Raw genomic sequence first — 20,496 nt, forward strand, 5'->3', positions numbered from 1 at the left:
GTGGCTGAGAGTCACGGAGTGGGAATCAACCTCGTGTAGAGTGACCCTTGCCATGAGTTAGAATCAAGCCACCAGGTTTTTATTTTCATGCCATAAATAAGTTTCCTATCATTTCCCATTTTCTTACATAATACATGAGATACAGAGAACCAGGAATTCGCTTGCTGAATAATCAACTTTCATATATCTAAATACCAGTGAGATAATGAGCAAGACTTGTAAGGTGCTGAAACTAAGGCTAACACAACACCATCCTACTACAATTTGCATTTCAGAACCAGGAAACAATTGCTGATGCCTGTCTTCCTGGCACAGCATGGCTGCTCTAGTACCAAGAACCAGGTGTTGTGGGTTCAGGGCACCTTTTCTAGCATAGCTCCAGTCTGTTTCATGGGCAGAATAGCTACTAAGGGGTACTGCCGATGGAGACTTGGATCTCAGCCAGAAAGCTGGAGGGTTGAGAAGGCAGGTTGGCAGCTTTGACAGTCTACTTCTTTGATGAGTAGAGACAGGCAGAAAGGAGACTGGCCCTTGACTTCACCATGTGATTGTGCTAAGGTCCATGCTGTCTTGATAAGCATGTCAGCCATGTCCTCTTGTGCTGTAGTTTCTGGGGAATCACACTGTTGATGAGAGTGTATGGGAAAGAGAGAAACAGAATGCACTGAGGTTATCAGATCATCAGAGGTGGGAGCAAGGGACTCACCCAGGCTGAATGAGGCTGAGAGTTGCCCATCTAGCCAGTACCTATCCCATTAGCATGTGAGCTGCCATTGTAAACAGCCTGACAGAGCATGGATAAAGCACCCAGGTCAGAAGCCTGCATGAGGGCTGGAGAGCAGAAGACACCCAGGAGGTCACTTGGTAGGAGCAAGACAACCATCCACCTCCAAAAAGAGCCAGACAGAAGAGTCAGGCCTACTTTTGCCCAGACACCAAAACTGCTAGCTCCTGAATGGACATATCCTTGTTGACATAGCGATCATAGTGGGCAGGGGTCAGCCTGCCGCTCTTCAGGGCTTCCTCAATAGAGAACTTCTTGCCAGACTTCCTGTCATGGATTACTGACGATTCCCCATTGGGGCCCTTCACTGATATCTCCTCCCAGTCACACTCCTGACTTCTTAGCTTCACAAACATGTTCCAGTCGATGAGCCCAGCCCGGCGGGCCTCTTCTGGGGACAGCTCCCGGCCCGTGTCGGGGTCAATGACCACAATGGAACGCCTCAGGTGGTTCTCCCTCTGCTCCCTCTTGACAGCCACGGAGCCCAGGCGTCTCTGCAGCTCATCAATCTCCAGATCCTTATCCTTGGACATCCTCTTCAGGTCATCCAGTTCCTTCTCCAGAGACCACAGTCTGGAGTTGATGTGGGTTCCAGAGTCCACAGTGGTCATGTTCCGCAGGTCTCGTGTTTCTGTCGCTGCCATTTCAATCTCCGATTGGAGCCTCCGGGTCTCCAGCTGCAGATTTTGCCGCTCCAGCTGCAGTTTGTGGTTTTCTTCCCTCAGAAAGTCCAGCTCCTTGGATGACTTGGAATTGTAGAATTCTAGCTCAGATAATTTGGTTTCCAGCCGGGTCACCTCAGCATCCAGTCCCCTCTTGTTCCGACTCTCTTCCTCCAGGCTCTTCTTGAGTCGCTGGATCTCTTGTTCAGTGTCACCCTTCTCCACTTGGATGCTCTCAGAGAAGACCACCTTCTCCTTGACCTCCGCCTTCTCCAGGGTAGCTAGCTTCCTGCGCAGGGGCTCGAGTTCACCCTCTAGTAGCTGCCGCCGGTGCCGCTCTTCCTCCAGCTGGACTTGGAGTAGGGCATGCTCCCTGGCCTGCTGTGGGTCCTGCTGCAGCACCACCTTCTGTGTGTGAGTCACCTTCTCACCAGTCTTGTCCTCTTCCTGCTCCAGTGCAGCCAGCCGCTGCTGTAGCCGTTGCACCTCCAGCTCAGCTGCCCTGCGTGCCTGCCGCTCTTGCTCCAGCTCTTCCAGCTGCCTCTCCAACTCTGCCCGCCGGCACTGCAGCCTCCGAAGTTCTGCACGCAGCTTGTCAATCTGCCTCAGCTCTGCATCAATGCTGTCTGTGAAGGCAATCACTTCGGCACGCAGGTATGGCTCCTCCTCGTACTGCACCACCTCCTGGTGAATGACCCTCTCCTTGCCTTGTGCCAGCTCCTCCTCCTTGTGTTGGATCTTCTCTTCTTGGGACACTCGCTCCCCTTCCAGGTCCACCTGCTTCTTCTGCTCTTCCGACAGCTTTGCACGCAGAGACTCCACCTCCTCCTTGGTTTGGGGGTCTTCCTGGAACTGCAGGATCTCTTGGACCACCTCTCTGGTCTGGACCTGTGGCTTGGCATCCTTCAGGGCCTGGATCTCCTGCTTCAGCTGGTAGATCTCTAGGTCACACCTTTCAATCAGTCTGGTCTTGTCCATGATCTCCTCCCTGAGCCGCTGGAGCTCCTGCTCGGTCTCGGGGTCAGTCGTGTACTTAATGACCTCTTTGGTCACCTCTTTCACTTCCACCTGTGGCCCGCGCTTTCGCAGATTCTCCAGCTCACTCTGATAGCTCTTGAGCTGCTCCTCAGCACCCCTGAACTTGCGCTCCTGCTCTACCAGCTCCAGACGGAGGTTGGCCACTTCACTCTCCACCTTTGGGTCTGGCCGCACGATCTCCCGGACCTTCTCCTGCACCATCACCTTGGCATTCTCTTCCTCCAGGGTCCATATCTTTCGGAGCAGTTCTGTCTTCTCCCGCTGGCCATTGCGTGCCTTGGCAGTCTCATCCTCATACTGGCGAGTGAGGTCACTGACCTCCCTCTCCATGGCTGCATCCTTCTCTACTTTGAGCACCTCCTTGACCATGATCTTGCCCTCAGCCATGGCCCGCTCCTTCTCCAGCCTCCTGAGCTTGGTCTGCAGGAAGTTCAGCTCCTCTTCCTGCTTCTCCCGGAGTGTGCCCTCCTGCTGGTACTCCTCCTGTAGCTGCCGGTATTCTGCCTCCAGCTGGGGGTCATTCTGAAGCTTTACCACCTCCCTCTCTGTGACTTTCTCCTGGGCCCTGCTCTTCTCTGCAGCCAGAGAAGCCACACGCTGCTGCAGGAGGAGTACCTCGGCCTCCCGGGCACCCTTCTGCCTCCGCAGTGCCTCCAGCTCCTCCTGAAGCTGCAGCACCTCGTCCTCCTGGGCTCTGTCTGGCTCGATGCGCAGGACTTCCTTGACCACATACTCCTGCCCTCCGTCCCTTGTCTCCTGCTCCAGGACTCTTAGCTGGAGCTGCAGTGCCCCCAACTCTTCCTGCAGCAGCTGGTTCTTGTGTTGCTCATCAGCTAGGGTCTGTTTTAGCAGCTGGAAGCTCTTCTCCAGTGCAGGGTCTGGCACCTTCTTCAGCACCTCCTTCCTCACCAGCGACTCCTGAGGCCCCTGATCCTGCAGGGTCCGGATTTCTTCCCGGGCACTCTTGACCTCGTTTTCCAGCTGCTGCCTTCGCTCCATCTCTTCCTCCAGTTCCTTCTTAATCTTCCAAGTCTCTTCCACATCAGAGCCCAGCTTGCTCCCTTGCAGGGTCTCATGGGTCACTCCTGCTTCTGGCTGCTGTGGCAGAGAAGACAATGCATGGTTAGAGGCAGCTGAGTCTGCTCACCTAGGACAGGTTGGGCTCGTTATACTATGATCCCAAGGGACTCCACTAGTGTTCTAGGGTTACTTTTAAAGTCAGACAAGCTTTTTTAAATTGAATGAGGTAAAATGTTCTGCAGCCACAGAGGAGTTTGAAGTGAAACCAGCCTCTCACCTTTGGCCCTGTCCCTAGCGGATGTCTGTCATCCTTGGAGACATTTTCTGTGCTCCTAACAAAGCATATATTTTTAGTGATCCCCATGTGTTCACTTTAATTTTTCTATTGAGTTTATTTTCAACTTCCATTCAACTGTGCATTGACTTAATATCTTAAACATCAGTATATTCATTTAAGCTTGCTTAGAGATTTCAGGACAGAAGCTTGAGTCAGTGTGCACAATTCTACAACATTTTGCATTTAAAATAATACTAGAGACCTTGTAAACACGAAACCTACATGTCATGTTACAGATAAACTACTTAAAAATAAACACAACTTGAGTTGGAGAGATGGCTCAGCAGTAAAGAGCACTTGCTGTTCTTGCAGAGGACCTGGGTTCCCGTCCCAGTACCCACAACCATCAGTAACTCCACTAACAGGTGATCGGGCCTCCGTGGGCCTTGCACAACAGGTGTTTACTTTTCCTATGTAAACAATAGTCTCCTATTCTGTAGTTCCTGACTAGAGGGCAGAATGCCACCCTAGCTCAGAGGGCTCCATGTCATTGTTTAACACCAGCACTGCCTGCCATTCATTGGATGGTCGCATCTTAGCCAACCCACTGCTGAGGGATGTTGAGTTGCTTCTAGTTTCTGTGTCAGATGATGTCATGAGCATTATAGACTCCTAAAAAATAACTTTGTGGGCTGGGAAGATGCTGTGTAAGCATGAGAACCTGAGTTCTGTCTTCCATACCCATGTAAAAATGCTGGGTATGGTGGTGTGCACTTGTAGTCCCACTGCCAAGGAGAAGGAGATAGGAAGATCCCTGGGACTCATTGGCCAATTAGCCTAGTCTAATTGGTGAACTCCAAGCCAATGAGAAACCCTGTCTCAAAGGAAGGAAATGATGTTTCTCAGGATGACACTTGATGGTGGTTCTGTACCAGCCGCACATGTACAGGCACATATACCTTCACATACATGAACACACATGCATTTGAAAAAGATAAGTATATCCTTAGCAAACATCTTTTGGATTGGTATGGAAATTATCCCATGTCAGTAGAAATGCTTGGCTAGCATTTGTGCTAGTCCTGCTCAGAAGTATTGTCAGACACACTCCCTGTATTCACAGGCTGTGCCTCTGAGGCAGAGGAATCTTTGATTTCTCATGGGGTAGGAGAACTTGAAGTATTCTCTCTAAGATGGATTACCTGTCTCAGGAGATTCAGCGCAAACTCCAGGTTCTGCAGCCTCTGTCTGTTGACGGCATTAACTTCTGTGAACTTGGCAGCAAGAGCAGCTTCCTACAGAGAAGTTTTAATGGTCAACAGACAAGCCAACAGGCCACAAGAGCAATAGTCTTGAACATAGTCTGTAAAGAGTCTGGCAGCTGGGAACAGGTGTGCTGCTTGCCCATTCCTACCCATAGCTCCACCATTGGAGCTCAGTCAGAAGACCCAGATTTGAGTCTTGGCCCAAAGACTTGTGAGCAAGTCTTTCTAAATACTATTTTCCCATGTGGCATGAGCTAATACTATCCGCCACTGCAGACCTGCACAGGGGGATAAGGTGGGAGCTTCCCATGTGTCTGGCACTGGCCTAGAGCCCCTACCAGGTTGCCTTATTAGACATATTGATGTCATTGTCCCAAAGCAAGTTCTTTCTCTTCTTCCAAGTTTGCTTGTCCCAGGAGGGCTCTTGCCCCTGGCTTCCCTTCCGTATATATCACAGAGGCCTGCTTGTAGCACCTGGAGAACCTCTGGCGGCCTGCATGCAGAGCTTACCTCTTCCTTCACCTTGGCAGCAGGAGACTGCAGCCTGGCTCTCTTGTTCACATGACTGTTCCTTCCATTCTCCAGGTCCAGCAAGGACCTTAGCTTCTCTGCTTCAAGCTCATAGTCCTGGGCAAGAAAGTATGGTTGGCAGGAAAGGGTAGCCAAGAAGAGGCTGCTGTGTTTTTATGCTCCTTCTAGAAGACTCATATCTGCTCTTGGCTAAGAGCTGATTTTATAATCACACATCGTCCTCACACCTGCACCTGAGCTGGTGGCCAGGAAGTCCCAAGACAACAGCCATAATTGCCTCAGTGACATTCAGACAAGAAAATGTGCCCTGCAGTTCCCCTCTACAGCCAAGACACAAACCAAGGGAGCCTTCCAGGCTTTCCAACAGGCCCAGAGGCCAGATGTTGTGCTTCCTCAGTGAACACTGCACCCTAAGCCTTTCCTCCTGATTCTACTACCACTGACCTTCCATTTCCCAGTTGATGACTTCAAACATCAAGTGGATGTTTGTCATTCCCATAGCTGGTCCTGTGTAGGGAATTGCTGACTATTATAAATAGGGCTGTCACACAATTTGTTTAACCTGATTTTTTTTTCCTTTAAGATACTCCCCCCCACCACCCAAAGAGTTTACTACTTCAAAGAGTATAATTCTTTGATTCTATTGGGTGTCTGGTACCATATTGTTTTCTCAAAGGGCTAGGCCTATGCAATGGCTCCTGCCCTGTTTCTCAGCAACCTGTAGGAGCATCTCTGTCTCTTGGTGGAAAAGCCCCTGCCTTGTGTGTTCAACAGAGGGCTCATGGCTCACCTTCACAGCTTGCTGGTATTGCTGGGAATCCTTGTAGACCTTCTGTACTTCCTGTTCCCTACTTGCTATCTCATCAAGCAGGTTCTGTGAAACAAGAGATCTTAAAACCAAAACTGAAACACAAAACAACAAAATACCAATCCTATTGCTAGGGTAGCTTGAATCCTTAGAGTGGAAAGTTACCCTGCTGTAGTTCAAAGCTTAATGAACTGTTGCTTGTGTACATTTGTTCACCACAAAGGGTAATACTAAAACTAAGGCCTGGAACAAGGGCCAAGAGGATGGTTATCTGTGCCAGGAAAGAGGTGTTTATTGCATGCTCTGAAATGCCAGGCACTGCTTCGACAGCATCCTCAGATTATCTCATGTAATTCTCTAGTGAGTTTGTGAGCCATGTCTGAGGAGCTTGTTTGTAGAGAAGGAAACAAGCCGAGGAAGGGACAGCAAGTTGGGAGGACAAGTTGAATGTTAGCCACTGGATTTTCTTCTCTGTGTGTGTGCGTGTCTGATGTGTGTGTATGTGTACATATAGAGGCCAAAAGTCGACATCACATGTCTTCCTCTATCACTTTAAAAAAAATTTTATTATTTTATGTATATGCGTGCATTGCCTGCATGTAGGTAAGTGCACCTGTGTCATACAATCCCTGCAGAGGTCAGAAGAGGCCGTTGGATCCCCTGGGACTGGAGTTACGGACAGTTATTAGCTGCCATGTGGGTGCTGGGATTCAAACCCAGGTCTTCTGCAAGAACAACCAGTGTTCTTAACCGCCGAACCATCTCTCCAGCCCCTATCACTTATTTTTTGAGACAGGGCCTCTCACTGAACCTCATAATTTGGCTATGCTGGCTGATTGATGAGCTCCAGGGATCCACCAGTCTCCTCCCTTCCCCCCATTCCAACCCAGTGCTGGGGTTACAGACATACATAGCCATGCCTGGCTTTTTAGATGGGTGCTGGGGATTGAACTCAGGTCCTCATTCTTGCGAGGCAAGCACTTTTCTACCTAAGCCACCTCCCTAGCCCCAGTCACTGCATTTCTGAGGTTCTCATCCCCAGCCTGGAGACATGGCTTGTGGCACTGAGGAGATGGAAAGCCCACAGGGCTCCTCTTGAGTATTGGTGGCCATGCACCATGTTGCCAAGCCACATGGGTATCTACTGAGCCAAGCCCCAGGCTGGACACTGAGAAGGGAAGGATGAGTAAGATACTCAGTGCTTGTTGTAAGGCAGTGTTGGGAACTGTGGCCCAGGGAAGGTGGCACAGCCAGTCCTTGGCCTTGCTCCACTTCCTAAAGGGTTGGTTCCCTCTGCTGAAAGGGGCTTGACCCTCCAATCATGATGCCTGCAGAAGTGGAAGTAGCCATCTTACCTTCTGGTTCTTTAGTTTGGTCTCCACCCGGTTGAGGCTATCTGTCTCCTGGGGCTCGTAATTGGGTGTGTTGGCCAAGAACTGGAGCACATAGTCATAACCACGGCGGTACTCATCATAGGCAGCCCTGGCGCTCTGCAGGCTCTGGGCCCTGAAGGGACAAAGCCACTCAGGCCTCAGGGCTCTGTACAACAAGCAGAAGCTTCACTGACCCTTCAAGTGTAGTTGGGTGTGTATGTGTGTGTGTGTGTGTGTGTGTGTGTGTATGTGTGTGTGTGTGTGTGTGTTTTATACACACGCACCTGGAGACCAGAGGTCAACCGCAAGTGTAATCTCTCAAGTATCACCTACTTTGCTAAGACAGGGTCTCTCAATGGCCTCAAATCCCCTGGGTAGGTTTAGGCTGGCTGACTAGTGAGTCCAAGGGGTCCACCTGTCTCCACCTCCCCACACTGGGATTATAAATATATGCATGCTAGGGATCAAACTCAAATCCTCATGCTTGTGTGTCAAGAACCTTGCTGACTGAACTGTCTTCCTAGCCCTATTGAGTTTTGTTTTTGTTTTTTTCTGGTGGCCTATAGTCCATATGCAGCCCAATGTGGGTTTAACATTTGAAGATGGAAGTAGGAACCAACCTACGAGTTTTTAAAGAAGGAAAACCAAATGTAAACAAACTGGACACACACTAAACATTTACCAGAAAGAGAATGGTTAAGAAGGGAGAGGGTTAGCTGTGTCCTCACAAGCAGAGAGGCCCACTGTATATTACAGGAGCAAAGAGAAGCCCCAGGAAAAGCCTGGAAATCTTCCCAACTCACCCAAGAGGAAATTTTCAGTGTCACTGCAAAAGCAGTGTTTAGAGGGAACTGCGTGGCATTATGAGGAAAGAAAAGCTATGTCAAACCAACTAAGCTTCCACCTTAAGAAAAAGTATACATTAAACCCAGGGTAAGCAGCAGAAAGGAAGGCATGGAAACAGCACAGGAGAGAAGGAACTAGAACACAAAGCTCACTCTTTGAAATTATCATTAAACCCATCAACTTTAGACATACTAGAAAGGAAAAAAGTTACAAATGCAAAAAAAAAAAAAAAGAAAAAATGAACACAAGGGCAAGGGTGTCCCTTCAGATCCTAAAGATACTGTAAGGACGGCAAGAAGATGGTGGTGATGACTATGTCAGTGCCCCTCAACAGACTGAGTGAACAACTCCTTTGAGAGACACAGATCACTAAGACACTTGACCCTTTCAAGGCCTGTTGGCCCATACCTGTGATCTCAGCACCCAGGAGTCAGAGGCAGGAGAATCAGGAATTCAAGACCAGCCTCAGCTATATACTGAATTTGAGGCCAGCCTGGGCTACATAAGACAAGAGAGGAAGATGGGGGATAGGGGGGTGGAGTGGAGAACTTGAATGACCAAAAAAAAAAAAAAATTCAAAAAAACCTGCAGACTCTGTAGCTTGATTCCCCACCCACTAAGGGACAGATGAAGCAGAGTGGGGGAGATCACACTGGCTGACAAAAGCACAGGAGAAAGGTAAGCAGAAGCACACGGGGACATCACTCATCCACCTGCCCAGGAGGATGTGATTTGTGGAAGGATGCCTGAGAAGGTGGGAATGAGGAGGTGGTTGGGGCTGGAGAGATGGCTCAGTACAAGCCTGAGGACCTGAGTTCAGTTCCCAGACCCCATGTAAAAGCTGGACACAGTAGTATATGCATCTGTAATCCCAGCACTCCTACAGAGAGAAAAGACAAGAATCTCGGGAAGCTTATGAGCCAGCCTGGCATATGCAGCAGTGAGCTCAGACCCTGTCTCTAACAAGGTAGAAGGCAAGGACTAACACCCTGGGTCTCTGATTTCCACACATATGCCATGGTGCACATGCACGCGCACACACACATCCACATACAAAAGGTGGGCACAGACTGGTCATTGGATTGAGTCTCTGTGTGTACTGCATTATTCATAAAGAGGAAACTAGGGCAGGGGACCTAACCTAACATTGGTTAAAATGTTGGCTGCAGAAAGGAAAAAAAAAACAAAAAAAACAAACTCGAGTTCAGATCTCCAGAACACATAAAAATGCTGGGTGAGCATGGCAGCCCAACTGTAATTCCAGCTGCAGAAGATGGTGACAGGATCCCCAGAGCAAACTGGCTAGTGAGATTAGCCATCTCAATGACCACTGAGTTTGAGTGAGAGACCCTGCCTCAATGAAAACAGTGGAAAATTGATCAAGGATGAGTCCCGATATCAACTTCAGGCCTCTGTATGCACATACGTGTACCTCTACACACGTGCATGTGTGCCCACACACAAGCATGCATACCATACACATGAAAATGGAGGAGAAGAAGGAAGAGGAGGAGAAGAATGTAGTGAACAGTCTCTAGTGACAACAGAGGACCTAGCCTGGTGTCTTAAGGCAGGCTGGCCAACATAGGCCCCCGCCCCAGCCACCTATATGAGGCACCCCTCACCTGTGCTCCACCTGCTGACTCAGGTTGTCAAAGCGCTGGCTCAGCTTGTGCACCTCGGCCTCCTGGCGCTCCAGATCAGGGCAGTGTTCCTGGAATCGGCTGGCCATTGAGCTTGAGCACTGCTTGGCCACCTGCAGGTTCTGTTCCACCTCACCCAGGAGGGACTTCTGGGCTTGCAGCTCAGAAGCCATGGCCTGCCAGATAGGAAGATAGCAGTGTTGTGGGCAGAGCTCCTAGGAACCAGGCAAAACTGCTAGAGCACTGGGCCATCTGCTCTGAGAGGAGGGTCAATTCTAGGAACAGGAACGATGGCACAGCCTCACCAAATTTGGGCCACTTCTGTAATGTTCCTTTTCATTATAATAAAACTAAAAAATCACCTACAGACTGTTGAAGAGGTAGCATACATATATGCCTGACTGTAAAAGCCTGCCATCCTCCAGCCACAAGGCCCTTGCCAAGCCCATTTTCCTTGACTCTAAAGCTGGTCACAAGAAGGAGATGGAGAAGGGCCACTGCAGGCTACACACTACAGTGCCTCAGTGTTGGGTCAGGCAAACATGTGTCCTGAGCCACTGGTGACAGTGCCTATGGACCTGCCCTGGGAGCCATGGGCCCAGGATGCCATATGTGCTTCCTAGGAGACCCAGAAACCTGTGTTTTCTGCAGCCCCCTTCATGGTGAAATGCTGGCCTTGAAACCTCACAGGCTAAAAGACTTGGGAACACCCAAGACTGGTGCCACTGCCTTCATTTATAACCCCAGCTTGGCACATTCCGTACTCAGAACATGCAGGGCCTACAGCCTCATCTGTCTCATGGTAGAGATAAATGTCTCAAGTTCCTCCCTGAGCCCAGAGAAAGGCCCTCACGACCCCCAGGCCTCAGGTTCACCTCCAGCTCCTGCCTCTTGCTGTCCAGGATGTGGCCACTCTCGGGCATCGTGTCATCCTGGGTCAGCCGGTTCTCATGCAAAGCCAGCAACTCCCTGCCCTGCTGTAGATTCTTCTCCAGGCGATTGGCCACATCCACCCTGAGGATACATGCCAGCATCATGTATATATAGGGGATGGATGGGTCCTTGACTCCACACCAACCACCCTGCTGCCCGGTTGCCACCTACTTCTCCTGGGCTGCATCCAGCAGCTGCACCAAGCGCTCGTATTTCTGGTTGGTGTCCTCCACCCGAGTCCTCAGCAAGGGTGTGGTGCCACTGCCTGGAAGGGCTTGCATAAAGGCTTCACATTCAGCTGTTCTCCGAGTCTTCTCCGGCTCGATCCGTAGCAGCTCATTGGTAATGTTCTATGGGGACCAGGACCTCCCAGGTCAATCACAGCCTAGCAGCCCTCTTCCCCCAAGGATGTGCCCTAGGACAGCAGGAATGGCTGAGTAGGCCTCACTCTCTCTGGGTTGCTTATCTGGTACCCGGGTACCAGTGCAGCAGTCTGCATTTTTTATTTATTGGTGTATACGTGCTGGGGAGAGGGGGGCAGTGTGTGGGTGGGTACATATGCATGTGTAAGTGCATACATGTGGGAAGCCAGAGATATTCCTCAGGTATTTCTCAGGAACCATCTACCTTGTGTGTGAATGTGTACATGTGTGTGCATGTGCATGTGCATGTGCATGTGGAGACCAAAGGTCAATATTAGGTCTTTTTCAATTGTTCTCCACCTTATCTCTTAAGATAGAGTCTCTCATTGAACTCAGCACTCACAGATTGGCTAGACTGACTGACCAGAACACTCCAGAGAGCCATCTGTCTCTGACCTACTCAGTATTATGTTACAGATAAGCGCAGCCATGCCTGGCTTTTTTAATATGAGTGCTAGAGATCTGAACTCAGGTCTTCATGTTTGTCCAGTAGGCATTTTATCAACTGAGCCATCTCTCCATACCCCATCTTTTTGAGACAAGTCTCTTATTAGGAACTGGAGCTTGTGAATTAGGTTAGTTTGTCCAGCCAGCAAGCCCCATGGATTCTTCTGTTCCTGATCCCAGTAATGGGATTACAGAAGTGTCCAACTCTGTCCCCCTTTCCATATGGATGCTGGGGATTTGGATCCTTGTCCTTGTACGTGCCTCATGCAAGGCAAGCATTTTACTGACTGGGCTATCTCCCCAGCCCCAGGGTCTATGTTTTTAATGAGCATCTGGCCCAAGTGGACTATGAAAGACAATAACTTAGACAAGCAGCAGGTCATCACTGGGCACTGGCTGCTGTCTACACCCCTTGCAGAAGATTCCATGGAATCTCTAGCAACCTGCCACTGGTAGATACTATTAGGAACCTTTTCCATGAGTTTGCAGAGCTTGGGAAAAGGACACCATGGTGTCTGGGCCCCTGGGCCTCTGCTCCTCAACCACACCCAGTGCTAGAAGCCACTGAATTTCTGAATCTCTGAATCACACTTCTCTCTAAAATAGGATAACAGGCCCTACCACAGAGAGTTGTCAAGCAGAAGGACATGAGGTGGTAACAAATGGGGAGCCTGCATCTCTCCTGGTAACTCCAGCAGCCTCTAGTGGGGTCTAGCCCACTTTTCTTTAGAAGCCCTGGCCTGGTTTTAATAGCCTGTAATTCCACAGCCCATGTGCCCCTGCCTGCAGCCCCACTAAGTAGGGACCTGTGGTAGCTCCCATTTCTGCTGTCAGGCTGACAACAGGCTATTTGGGGCAGCACCTGGATCACATCCGTGGACATGTCTGGAACACCAGGGCTGGGAATCTCCTTAGGGCCTGATCCTTGACCCATAACCTGGAGGTGATAGGAACGGCTCCCCTGCCACTTCCATAACTGTTCAGCACTTGTTTTGAAAGTCCCACGACTCACAGGAGTGGAACCCTGAGCAGAGGCCCCAGAGAGCCAAAGACATAGCCTGCCTCCTGGCCTGTCAGTACCTTGAGGTCTTTAGCCCGCTCAGCACTGTCCTGCACCGCCCGTCCCTGCTCTAGTGGTGGCCGTAGGATCCCTGTGATGGCCTTCTCCTGTTGGTCCAAGTCACTGGCCACTTTGTCTAAGCTAGCCAGCAACTGCCGTCCCTGCAGGTCAGAGGCATCTGTAGGAGGGAAAACGGGTGGCAGTCAGTGGTGACATGAGACCCAGGAGGCCAACTGGGACCTTGGGCTGGTCTGGCATAGATACCTGTCACTCATTCATGGCACAGAGCATGGCCTATCCCCTTCCCTGGACCCTTGGCACATAGCCCTGGCACCCACCTCCTGGGTTCTCTGTCCTTAGCACTTCGTGCCGCTGCTGGAGCGCACGCTTGCTGCCAGCTGCCTTCTGCCGTACACTCCGGTACTGGTTGCCCAGGCTGTGAGAGCAAGAATGCACTGTGGATCCCAGCTGCACACCACCCTCCATCCATAGAGGCAGGGCCCAGGTCCCCAGCCTAGGTTGGGCAGTAACCAACTACAGCCAAGCAGTTACTCGGAGGGTGTTCAAACTGCTGTTTGGGGGTAAGGGTTGGGAAGAATCCCTTCTGCCTTTTTCCTTTCTCCTCTCCCTTCCCTTCAGTGCAAGCCCTTTCACCTAAAACCATCTGTTCACTAGTGTTCTCTAACATGTGACCTCCAAGGAGTAGTACACAGTAGGTGCTCAATAAATAAATGTCTATGGGCTGGCTAAAAAAAGGTGTCCCTTAAATCTACTCATTTGGCAGAGTTCTCAGGTGATTGAATGACTTTCTGCCAAGTTTGGCTTCAAGGGTCTTGGACTCAACATGGCTGACACACAGGTCTTAGCTAAGTGCAGTGGAGAAGCATGGGAACAGAGAGGAGGGGTTGGAGACCCCATCAAGTCTGAAAGTGAGGGCCTGAACCAGCAGAGCAGCACACAGGCACTTCAGGCAGGATGTTCCAGATGTGCAAAGTCCCTGAGGTACTTTAAAAAAAGTGCTTGTTGTACCAGCCCTCAGCCAGACATCCAATTCAGCAAGCCAGCCTGACCCACAGCTCCCTCTCTTATTGGAGCCTTCGAGAGAGGACAAGTGGGAGGTGTCTGTCCTTCTACCCTAAAAAAAGTGAAGATCCCCAGAATTATGGACAGGAGAAACTCAAGGAGCCCAGGCATGGGTCCACCTTGCTTCTCTCTTTTGTCCTTGTACCTGTCAGCAAGAGCCAGGGCCTCAGGGTCAGTTGGGGGGATGATGAAGCAGACAGCTGGGGCTATCAGCTTGTTCCCGGTGCTGTCCGTTAGTTCCCAGCTCTCCCCATTGTTCTTCTGTAGGGTGTAGCTATACCCCCGAGAGATCAGGCCCTGGTGGGATAGGGGGAAACAATCAAGACCCACCTCAGGCCTGGGAGCCCAGTTGCCCTCTTCCCAACTGCCCCTCCAACTCTTGGACCTGGGGAGTCTTAGCCCACCTCTTGGGCCTTCTAAAAACATTTGGCCACAGAGCTGGGAAGAGCCAGCACAGAGGGAATACTTTGTGATCTGCCAACTCAGTACCAGTCTTGATTTCAACTTTGGTTTTGCTTATTTTTGAGACAAGGTCTCATGTAGCCCAGGCTGGCCTCAAACTCAGTATGTAGCTGAGGATAACCTTGAAGTTCTGATCCTCCTGCCTCTACCTCCAGAGTACTTAGATTATAAGCATTTGCCACCATCTATGCCTGTTTTACGCAGTGCTACACCAGCACTCTACCAATTGGGCTACATCCCCAGCCCTTTGATTCTCTTTGGGGACCCACCCCTGCCATCCTTAGGCCATGTGACCTATCCTGTCAGCATTCTGAGTCTCCAGATAGACGTGTGACTGAGGCTTGGTCATTCCCCAGAGACAGGGATTGGTTAGAGATAGCTTACATGACAAAGTAGGCCAATGAGAGGCTTCCCTAGGACTCTGGGATGGCTGAGGTAACTGAGTTGGTGGGATGAGGCCAGGGCAGTGAATGGGGGTGGGGACAGAGGGGTGCATATCTACCCCTAGGAGAAAGGGTGGGCAGTGACACCCATGAGAGATGAATACTTGAGGCCCCAGGTCCAGCAGTGTCACTCCTAAGATTCAGTGTGGCCCAGGCTGCCTAGGGCTCCAGAAAGTGGCTAACCTGGTCACTCTCAAAGTCACAGAGGGCCTCCACAGGGATAGGCTTGAGCGGTGTCTCACGGCGGTACTTGAGTGGCACCACCTGTTGCCCCCGCCTCTGCAGCCCCCGTACCACATCTTCATACTTGTCCAGAGCTTTCTCCTGGTCCTGCAAGAGCATAGGACCCAGGTCAGACAGCCACCATGCATTGTGGGAGGATGAGGCAGGCTGCTAGATGAGAGGTCTGCTGGGGCCCAGGGCCAGGGAGATGTGGGGCCTCATTCCCTGTCCCATGTTGTCACTCACGTCTAGCTCCCGCAGCAACAGCTCAATCTGGTACCGGTCCTTGAAGTCAGGGCTGTATTTCTGGTTCAGGTCTGAGTCCACCTTGCGTAGCAACTCCTGGGCATCCTTCATGTCTTTGTGAAACTAGGGGAGACCAGAGGGCTCATCAAAGATAGAAAACTATTACAAGGGCTTCTGGCTGTGACTTCATGCTAACCCCCAAGTGGGCCTGGGCCTCCATTCACCCTGAACCCAAGATGTCACCTTCTGCTTAAGCCTTGACACCCCCTCCCTCTGTAACCAGGTTCCTAGGGCCTCAGGGAAGAAGCTGGCTCTCTTCCCACCAATCGGCAACACTGAACTTCTGTATTATTTTCCTTTAGAGGCCAGTAAGTTGAGGCATTCTTTTCCTTTCTGTGCCGGGAACACCCTAACCATAGTCACAGGCAACATCTCAGCCAACCATGGACTGTTCAGGAACAGGTTCCATAGGAGTATGTCTCTGGTGACATGGGGCCACCTTAATCTGTGTACTTCATGGGTTTGCACAATAGCAAAATCACCCAAGGATGCATTTCTTGTCCATTTCCATGGGCAAGAGGCATGTGACTATACTTTCATTCTAAGCCTTGCTAGCTGCCTCCCCTTTTTGTTCTGGAAAGTTCCCTTGCCCATTATTAGGTCCAGCTCTTGACTCCTTCATTTTTAGCTGTCCCCTGGGCTTTGGAATGCTGCCATGAGCAGCACTTTGGGACTTCTATGAATCACTGTGTGGCTCAAACACTAGAGCCACAAACCCCGAGTCTCAAAACCCCGAGTCAGACAGGAGCAATGGTACAGGTCTGTCACTGAGGAGGTTGAGGCAGGAGGATCATAAGATCAAGGCTTGCCTGGGTTACAGAATAAGTCTTTCTTTTAAAAAAATTTTTAAAAATTTATTTTTATATGTATGAGTGTATTGCCTGCATGTGTGTAAGGGCACCCATGTCATGCAGTGCCCTCAGAGGTCAGAAGAAGGTGTCAGATCCCCTGGAACTAGAGTTACGGACGGTTGTTAGCTGCCATGTGGGTGCTGGGAATCAAACCTGGGTCCTCTGCAAGAGCAGTCAGTGCTCTTAAACTGCTGAGCCATCTCTCCAACCCCAAGAGAGTAAGTTTTTCCAAGTTTACCCTTGGTAACTTAGTGAGACTCTGTCTCCACATAAAAAGTAAAAAGAGGGTTACAAACATGTTCAGAGGCAGAGCACTTGCTTGGCGTGTGTGAAGCCTGGGTTCAACCTCCCAGTCCTGCAAGGGAACCCCACATTTAAAAAATCACTTACAGTTCTTATTATAAATGTACGTTTCCCTGGAAACACAGTGTCTGAGAACAGATGGCTGGGTAAACACAGGTGCCCATCTGGAAAGTGGGCGGCTGGGCCATCATAAAAGAGTAAAGCACAGAAACACACTGCAGTGAGGTGAGCCCGGAGGATGCCGTGCTCAGCGAGAGAAGCCAGACACATAAGGATATTTAAATTTAAAAAATTTAAACTTAGTGAGCTATATAGAACATAAAACTTGCCATTTTAGCCCCTCACACTTTTTAGAAAACTATTATTTTCCCCCTTTTTCCTATTTTGAGACAAAGTAACCCAAGCTCCCCTCAAATTCTCAGCAATCCTACTGTCTCAGCCTCGGGAGTACTGATATTAATAGGTTGAGCTGGGCGTAGGTTGACCTGGGCGTAATGGCCCATGCCTTTAATTCCAGCCCTTGGGAGGCAAAGGCAAGCAAATCTCTGTAGGTTTAAGGCCAGCACGATATACATAAGGAGTTCCAGGTCTCCTGGGGCTACAGAGAGACCCTGAATCAGAAAACAAAACAAGAACCAACAGGTACAGTGGCATATACCTGTAAGCTCAGCAGTTGGGAGGTTGGAAACAGGAAGATCAGAAATTTAAGATCATTCTCCACTACATAGCAAGTGGCTAGCCTGGGCAACATAAGACTGTTTCAAAACAAACAAAAAACAAAACAAAATGAACCCTGGGCTAGTGAGATGGCTCAGTGGGTAAGGTGCTTATTGTATCAGCATAATGACCTGAAATCAATCCCCTGATCCCACAGTGGAAGGAGATAACTGACTCCTGGAATGTCCTCTGACCTCCACACATGCACTGTGGCATGCATGACCTGCACTTGCACATGCACATACCATATACATGTACAATAAAAAAAGAAAAAATGAGCCCCACACCATCGTTGTGTCCTATTCTGACTGGCTCAGTCACTCTCCCTGCCTGTCTCCTTTGAAGACACACAAGGGTTCAGCAGGCCTGGAACACATTGAATCCCATGGGCAGTGTGGGCATTCTGCCTTGGGGAAGGTGGCCTGCAAGGTTCCTTAGAAGCAGCTCAAGGCCCTGTGTGTGTTGAGGCGCATTGAACACTCTCATGCTATTCCCTAGGGCTGGTGGTGCCCAGCCACGCAGGTACCTGATGGTAGTCCTCCATGTACTTCAGGTGGCTCTCCTCGCAGATGAGCAGATTCAGGTACTCCTTCCAGTCTGCGTGCACAGCCTCCATGTGTGCCTATCAGGGAGAGGAGAGACCAGTCACTGTTGTCTGGGTGCCTGGGATACCAAGTGAGGAACCGGTGGTGCTCCAGGTGCGGAAGGGGAGAGAAGGAAGGCTTCTATTTGGGATAAGCTCCTCCCACTACCCTCCCACCTAGGAGGTAGCCAGCTCTTGTTCAGGTGAGAAGAGGACAGTGAGGGCATGTTGGGGTGCCAAGCAAGCCTGTCATGTACAGCTGCACAGGCTGTGCAATGCATGGGGCCAAGTTGGGGGTTGTGTCTGCTTAAAGTGATGCCTTTAACAAATTCTTACAAAGAAGGCTGTAGCTCAGCTGGTAAGTGCTTGTCTATCCTGCACAAAGCCCTGAGTTCCATCCCCAGCATTGCTTAAAAACTGGGTGTGGTGGTGCACACTTGTAATCCTGGCAGAGGCAGGAGAATGAGAAGTTCAAGATCATCCTTTCATCTATATAGTGAGCTCATAGTCAGCTTTGGCTACATGAAACCCAGTCTCAAAAACAAATAGTTTCCACAAACAACTAGGGATGTACGTCAGTGGCAAGAATGACTGCCTAGTATATGCAAGGCCCAGGGTTCCAGTCCCCGGAACTGTAAAGATAGAAAAACAAAACCCACAAAGATTCTGCAGATGGATGAGCATGAGGGGTTGTTTGCCCCACTAGGTTCCTATTCATCTAGAACCCAGCCTGTGGCCTTTCTGGGAAATAGGGTAAAGGGCAAGTTGATTAAAGATCTTAAAGTGAAAACATGATGGAATTAGATCCTTATAAGAAGGAAACATGCCGGGTGTGGTGGTGCATGCCTTTAATCCCAGCATTTGGGAGACAGAGGCAGGTGGATCTCTGTGAGTTCAAGGCCATTCTGGTCTACATAGTGAGTTCCAGGCCAGCTAGGGCTACAGGGTCAAAAAGACCAGGAAAAAAAAAGGGGGGGGAACATGGGCCTGGTAGCCAGCACTCAGGAGGCTGAGACAGGATGATCCAGAGTTTGAGGCCAGGCTTGGCTACATTATTTGACCCTGTCTCAATAAAACCAAAATAAGAAAGAGAGTGAGAGAGAGAAGGAAAGAAATAAAGAAAAAGAAAAAAGAGAAAGAAAAAGAAAGAAAAGAAGATGTAGAGGCTGAGAGAAGTTGCTAGTGGAGATGGGAGTGGTACAGCTTCAGTAAGAGGGATGCTGGAGACAGCAGGACCAGATGCAGGTGGAAGAGATGGGGAGCCTCTGTGGAGAGATCTGAGAGCACTTGTGCTCCTGCTCAGGGGACTGTCATTGTGACAGTCTGCATGGCAGCTTTAGAAAACAAACCCAGGCAGAACTTGAGCAGCAGTCAGTGGCTGGGGCAGAACACAGCAGAGGATCAAGGTAATGGGGGAGGAGGAACCATATGGCAAAATGGTCACAGAATGTAGCTGTGAACCCTCAGCTCCAGCAGAGGCACCCCCAGAGTGGGCCCCCTCCTGGGGGACACGTACCTCAATGGAGTTCCTCCCTGGGTGCTCAGCAGCCAGCAACTGGTCACCTTCGCTGTGCAGTTTGTTGATTCTCTCTTCTTTGGCCTCCAGGTTCCGGTTAATGAAATTCTGCAACAGGGAGCAGATGGGGTCAGCACCCAGCCGAGCAGCTCCGTGTCCCACTCTATGACTGCACCTGCCTGGCACCTACCTCGTATTGGCGCCGGCGGCTGTGGTAGTCAAGGTTGCGGTCGCTCCAGTCATACTGCATGCGGCCCTTGGCCTGCTGGTCCAGCCAGTACAGCTCGTTGGTGCAGCGCTGCATGTAGTCCTGCAGTGAGCTCAGGTCCTGCTGCCGAGCCTGTGATGCTGCCTATGGGGCAAGGATGAGGCAAGGACAGCACTTGGACCTGGCCTGGCCTCCCTGCCCTCCTCAGCCCTCCTCTGCCACTGCCCAGTCAGGCTCCCTTGGAAAAAGCACCAGAGCCTCTGAAACACATTCATTTGACAAGTGTTTATTGAGCACCTGCTAGATGCAGAGTGTAGCCATGAACAAAGAGATATGTCCTTGGGACTGAGGTCTCCCTGAAGTTTCAGTTTGCCATCTGTAAAGCACTTACCCATAGGGCAGAGACTTAGCATACAGTTGGCGCTCAATAAATGCCAACCATATCTTCTGCATTTACTTTTATTGTGAGTCTATTTATTTATTCATTTATGAATGATAGAGTCTCCAGTAGCCCAGGCTGACCTCAAACTTGCTATGTAGTCGAGGATAACCTTGAACTCCTAATCCTCCTGCCTCCATGTTCCAAGTGCTAGGAAGACTTAGGTATGTACTACCACACTTGGTTTTATTTGGTGCTGAGGATGGAACTCAGGGCTTCATGCATTTGAGGCAAGCACTCTATTGAGTTGCATC

The 20,496-nt window shown here is 50.2% G+C and overlaps 1 protein-coding gene across 2 annotated transcripts in view; it reads right to left on the bottom strand.

Moving 5' to 3' along the window:
* Window positions 1–34: 34 nt before the first annotated feature.
* Ppl (periplakin) overlaps window positions 35–20,496 on the bottom strand; it is a 49,345-nt gene continuing 28,883 nt past the window's right edge. Inside the window, exons 7-22 of one of the 2 annotated variants that reach the window (XM_008846562.3) lie at window positions 19,786–19,947; window positions 19,596–19,703; window positions 18,023–18,118; window positions 15,566–15,688; window positions 15,281–15,427; window positions 14,338–14,489; window positions 13,448–13,545; window positions 13,130–13,287; window positions 11,352–11,530; window positions 11,123–11,261; window positions 10,230–10,423; window positions 7,741–7,891; window positions 6,368–6,451; window positions 5,557–5,673; window positions 4,984–5,076; window positions 35–3,582 (exon numbers count right to left, since the gene is read on the bottom strand). In XM_008846562.3, the coding sequence (XP_008844784.1) occupies window positions 919–3,582; window positions 4,984–5,076; window positions 5,557–5,673; window positions 6,368–6,451; window positions 7,741–7,891; window positions 10,230–10,423; window positions 11,123–11,261; window positions 11,352–11,530; window positions 13,130–13,287; window positions 13,448–13,545; window positions 14,338–14,489; window positions 15,281–15,427; window positions 15,566–15,688; window positions 18,023–18,118; window positions 19,596–19,703; window positions 19,786–19,947 (4,665 nt within the window). In that variant the 3' untranslated portion in view covers window positions 35–918. Of the gene's footprint in view, window positions 3,583–4,983; window positions 5,077–5,556; window positions 5,674–6,367; window positions 6,452–7,740; window positions 7,925–10,229; window positions 10,424–11,122; window positions 11,262–11,351; window positions 11,531–13,129; window positions 13,288–13,447; window positions 13,546–14,337; window positions 14,490–15,280; window positions 15,428–15,565; window positions 15,689–18,022; window positions 18,119–19,595; window positions 19,704–19,785; window positions 19,948–20,496 lie in introns of both variants that reach the window. The other variant, XM_029570330.1, reaches the window with a different exon arrangement.

Source organism: Nannospalax galili, unplaced genomic scaffold (assembly GCF_000622305.1).
Source record: "Nannospalax galili isolate Female #2095 unplaced genomic scaffold, S.galili_v1.0 scaffold471, whole genome shotgun sequence".
NCBI lineage: Eukaryota > Metazoa > Chordata > Mammalia > Rodentia > Spalacidae > Nannospalax > Nannospalax galili.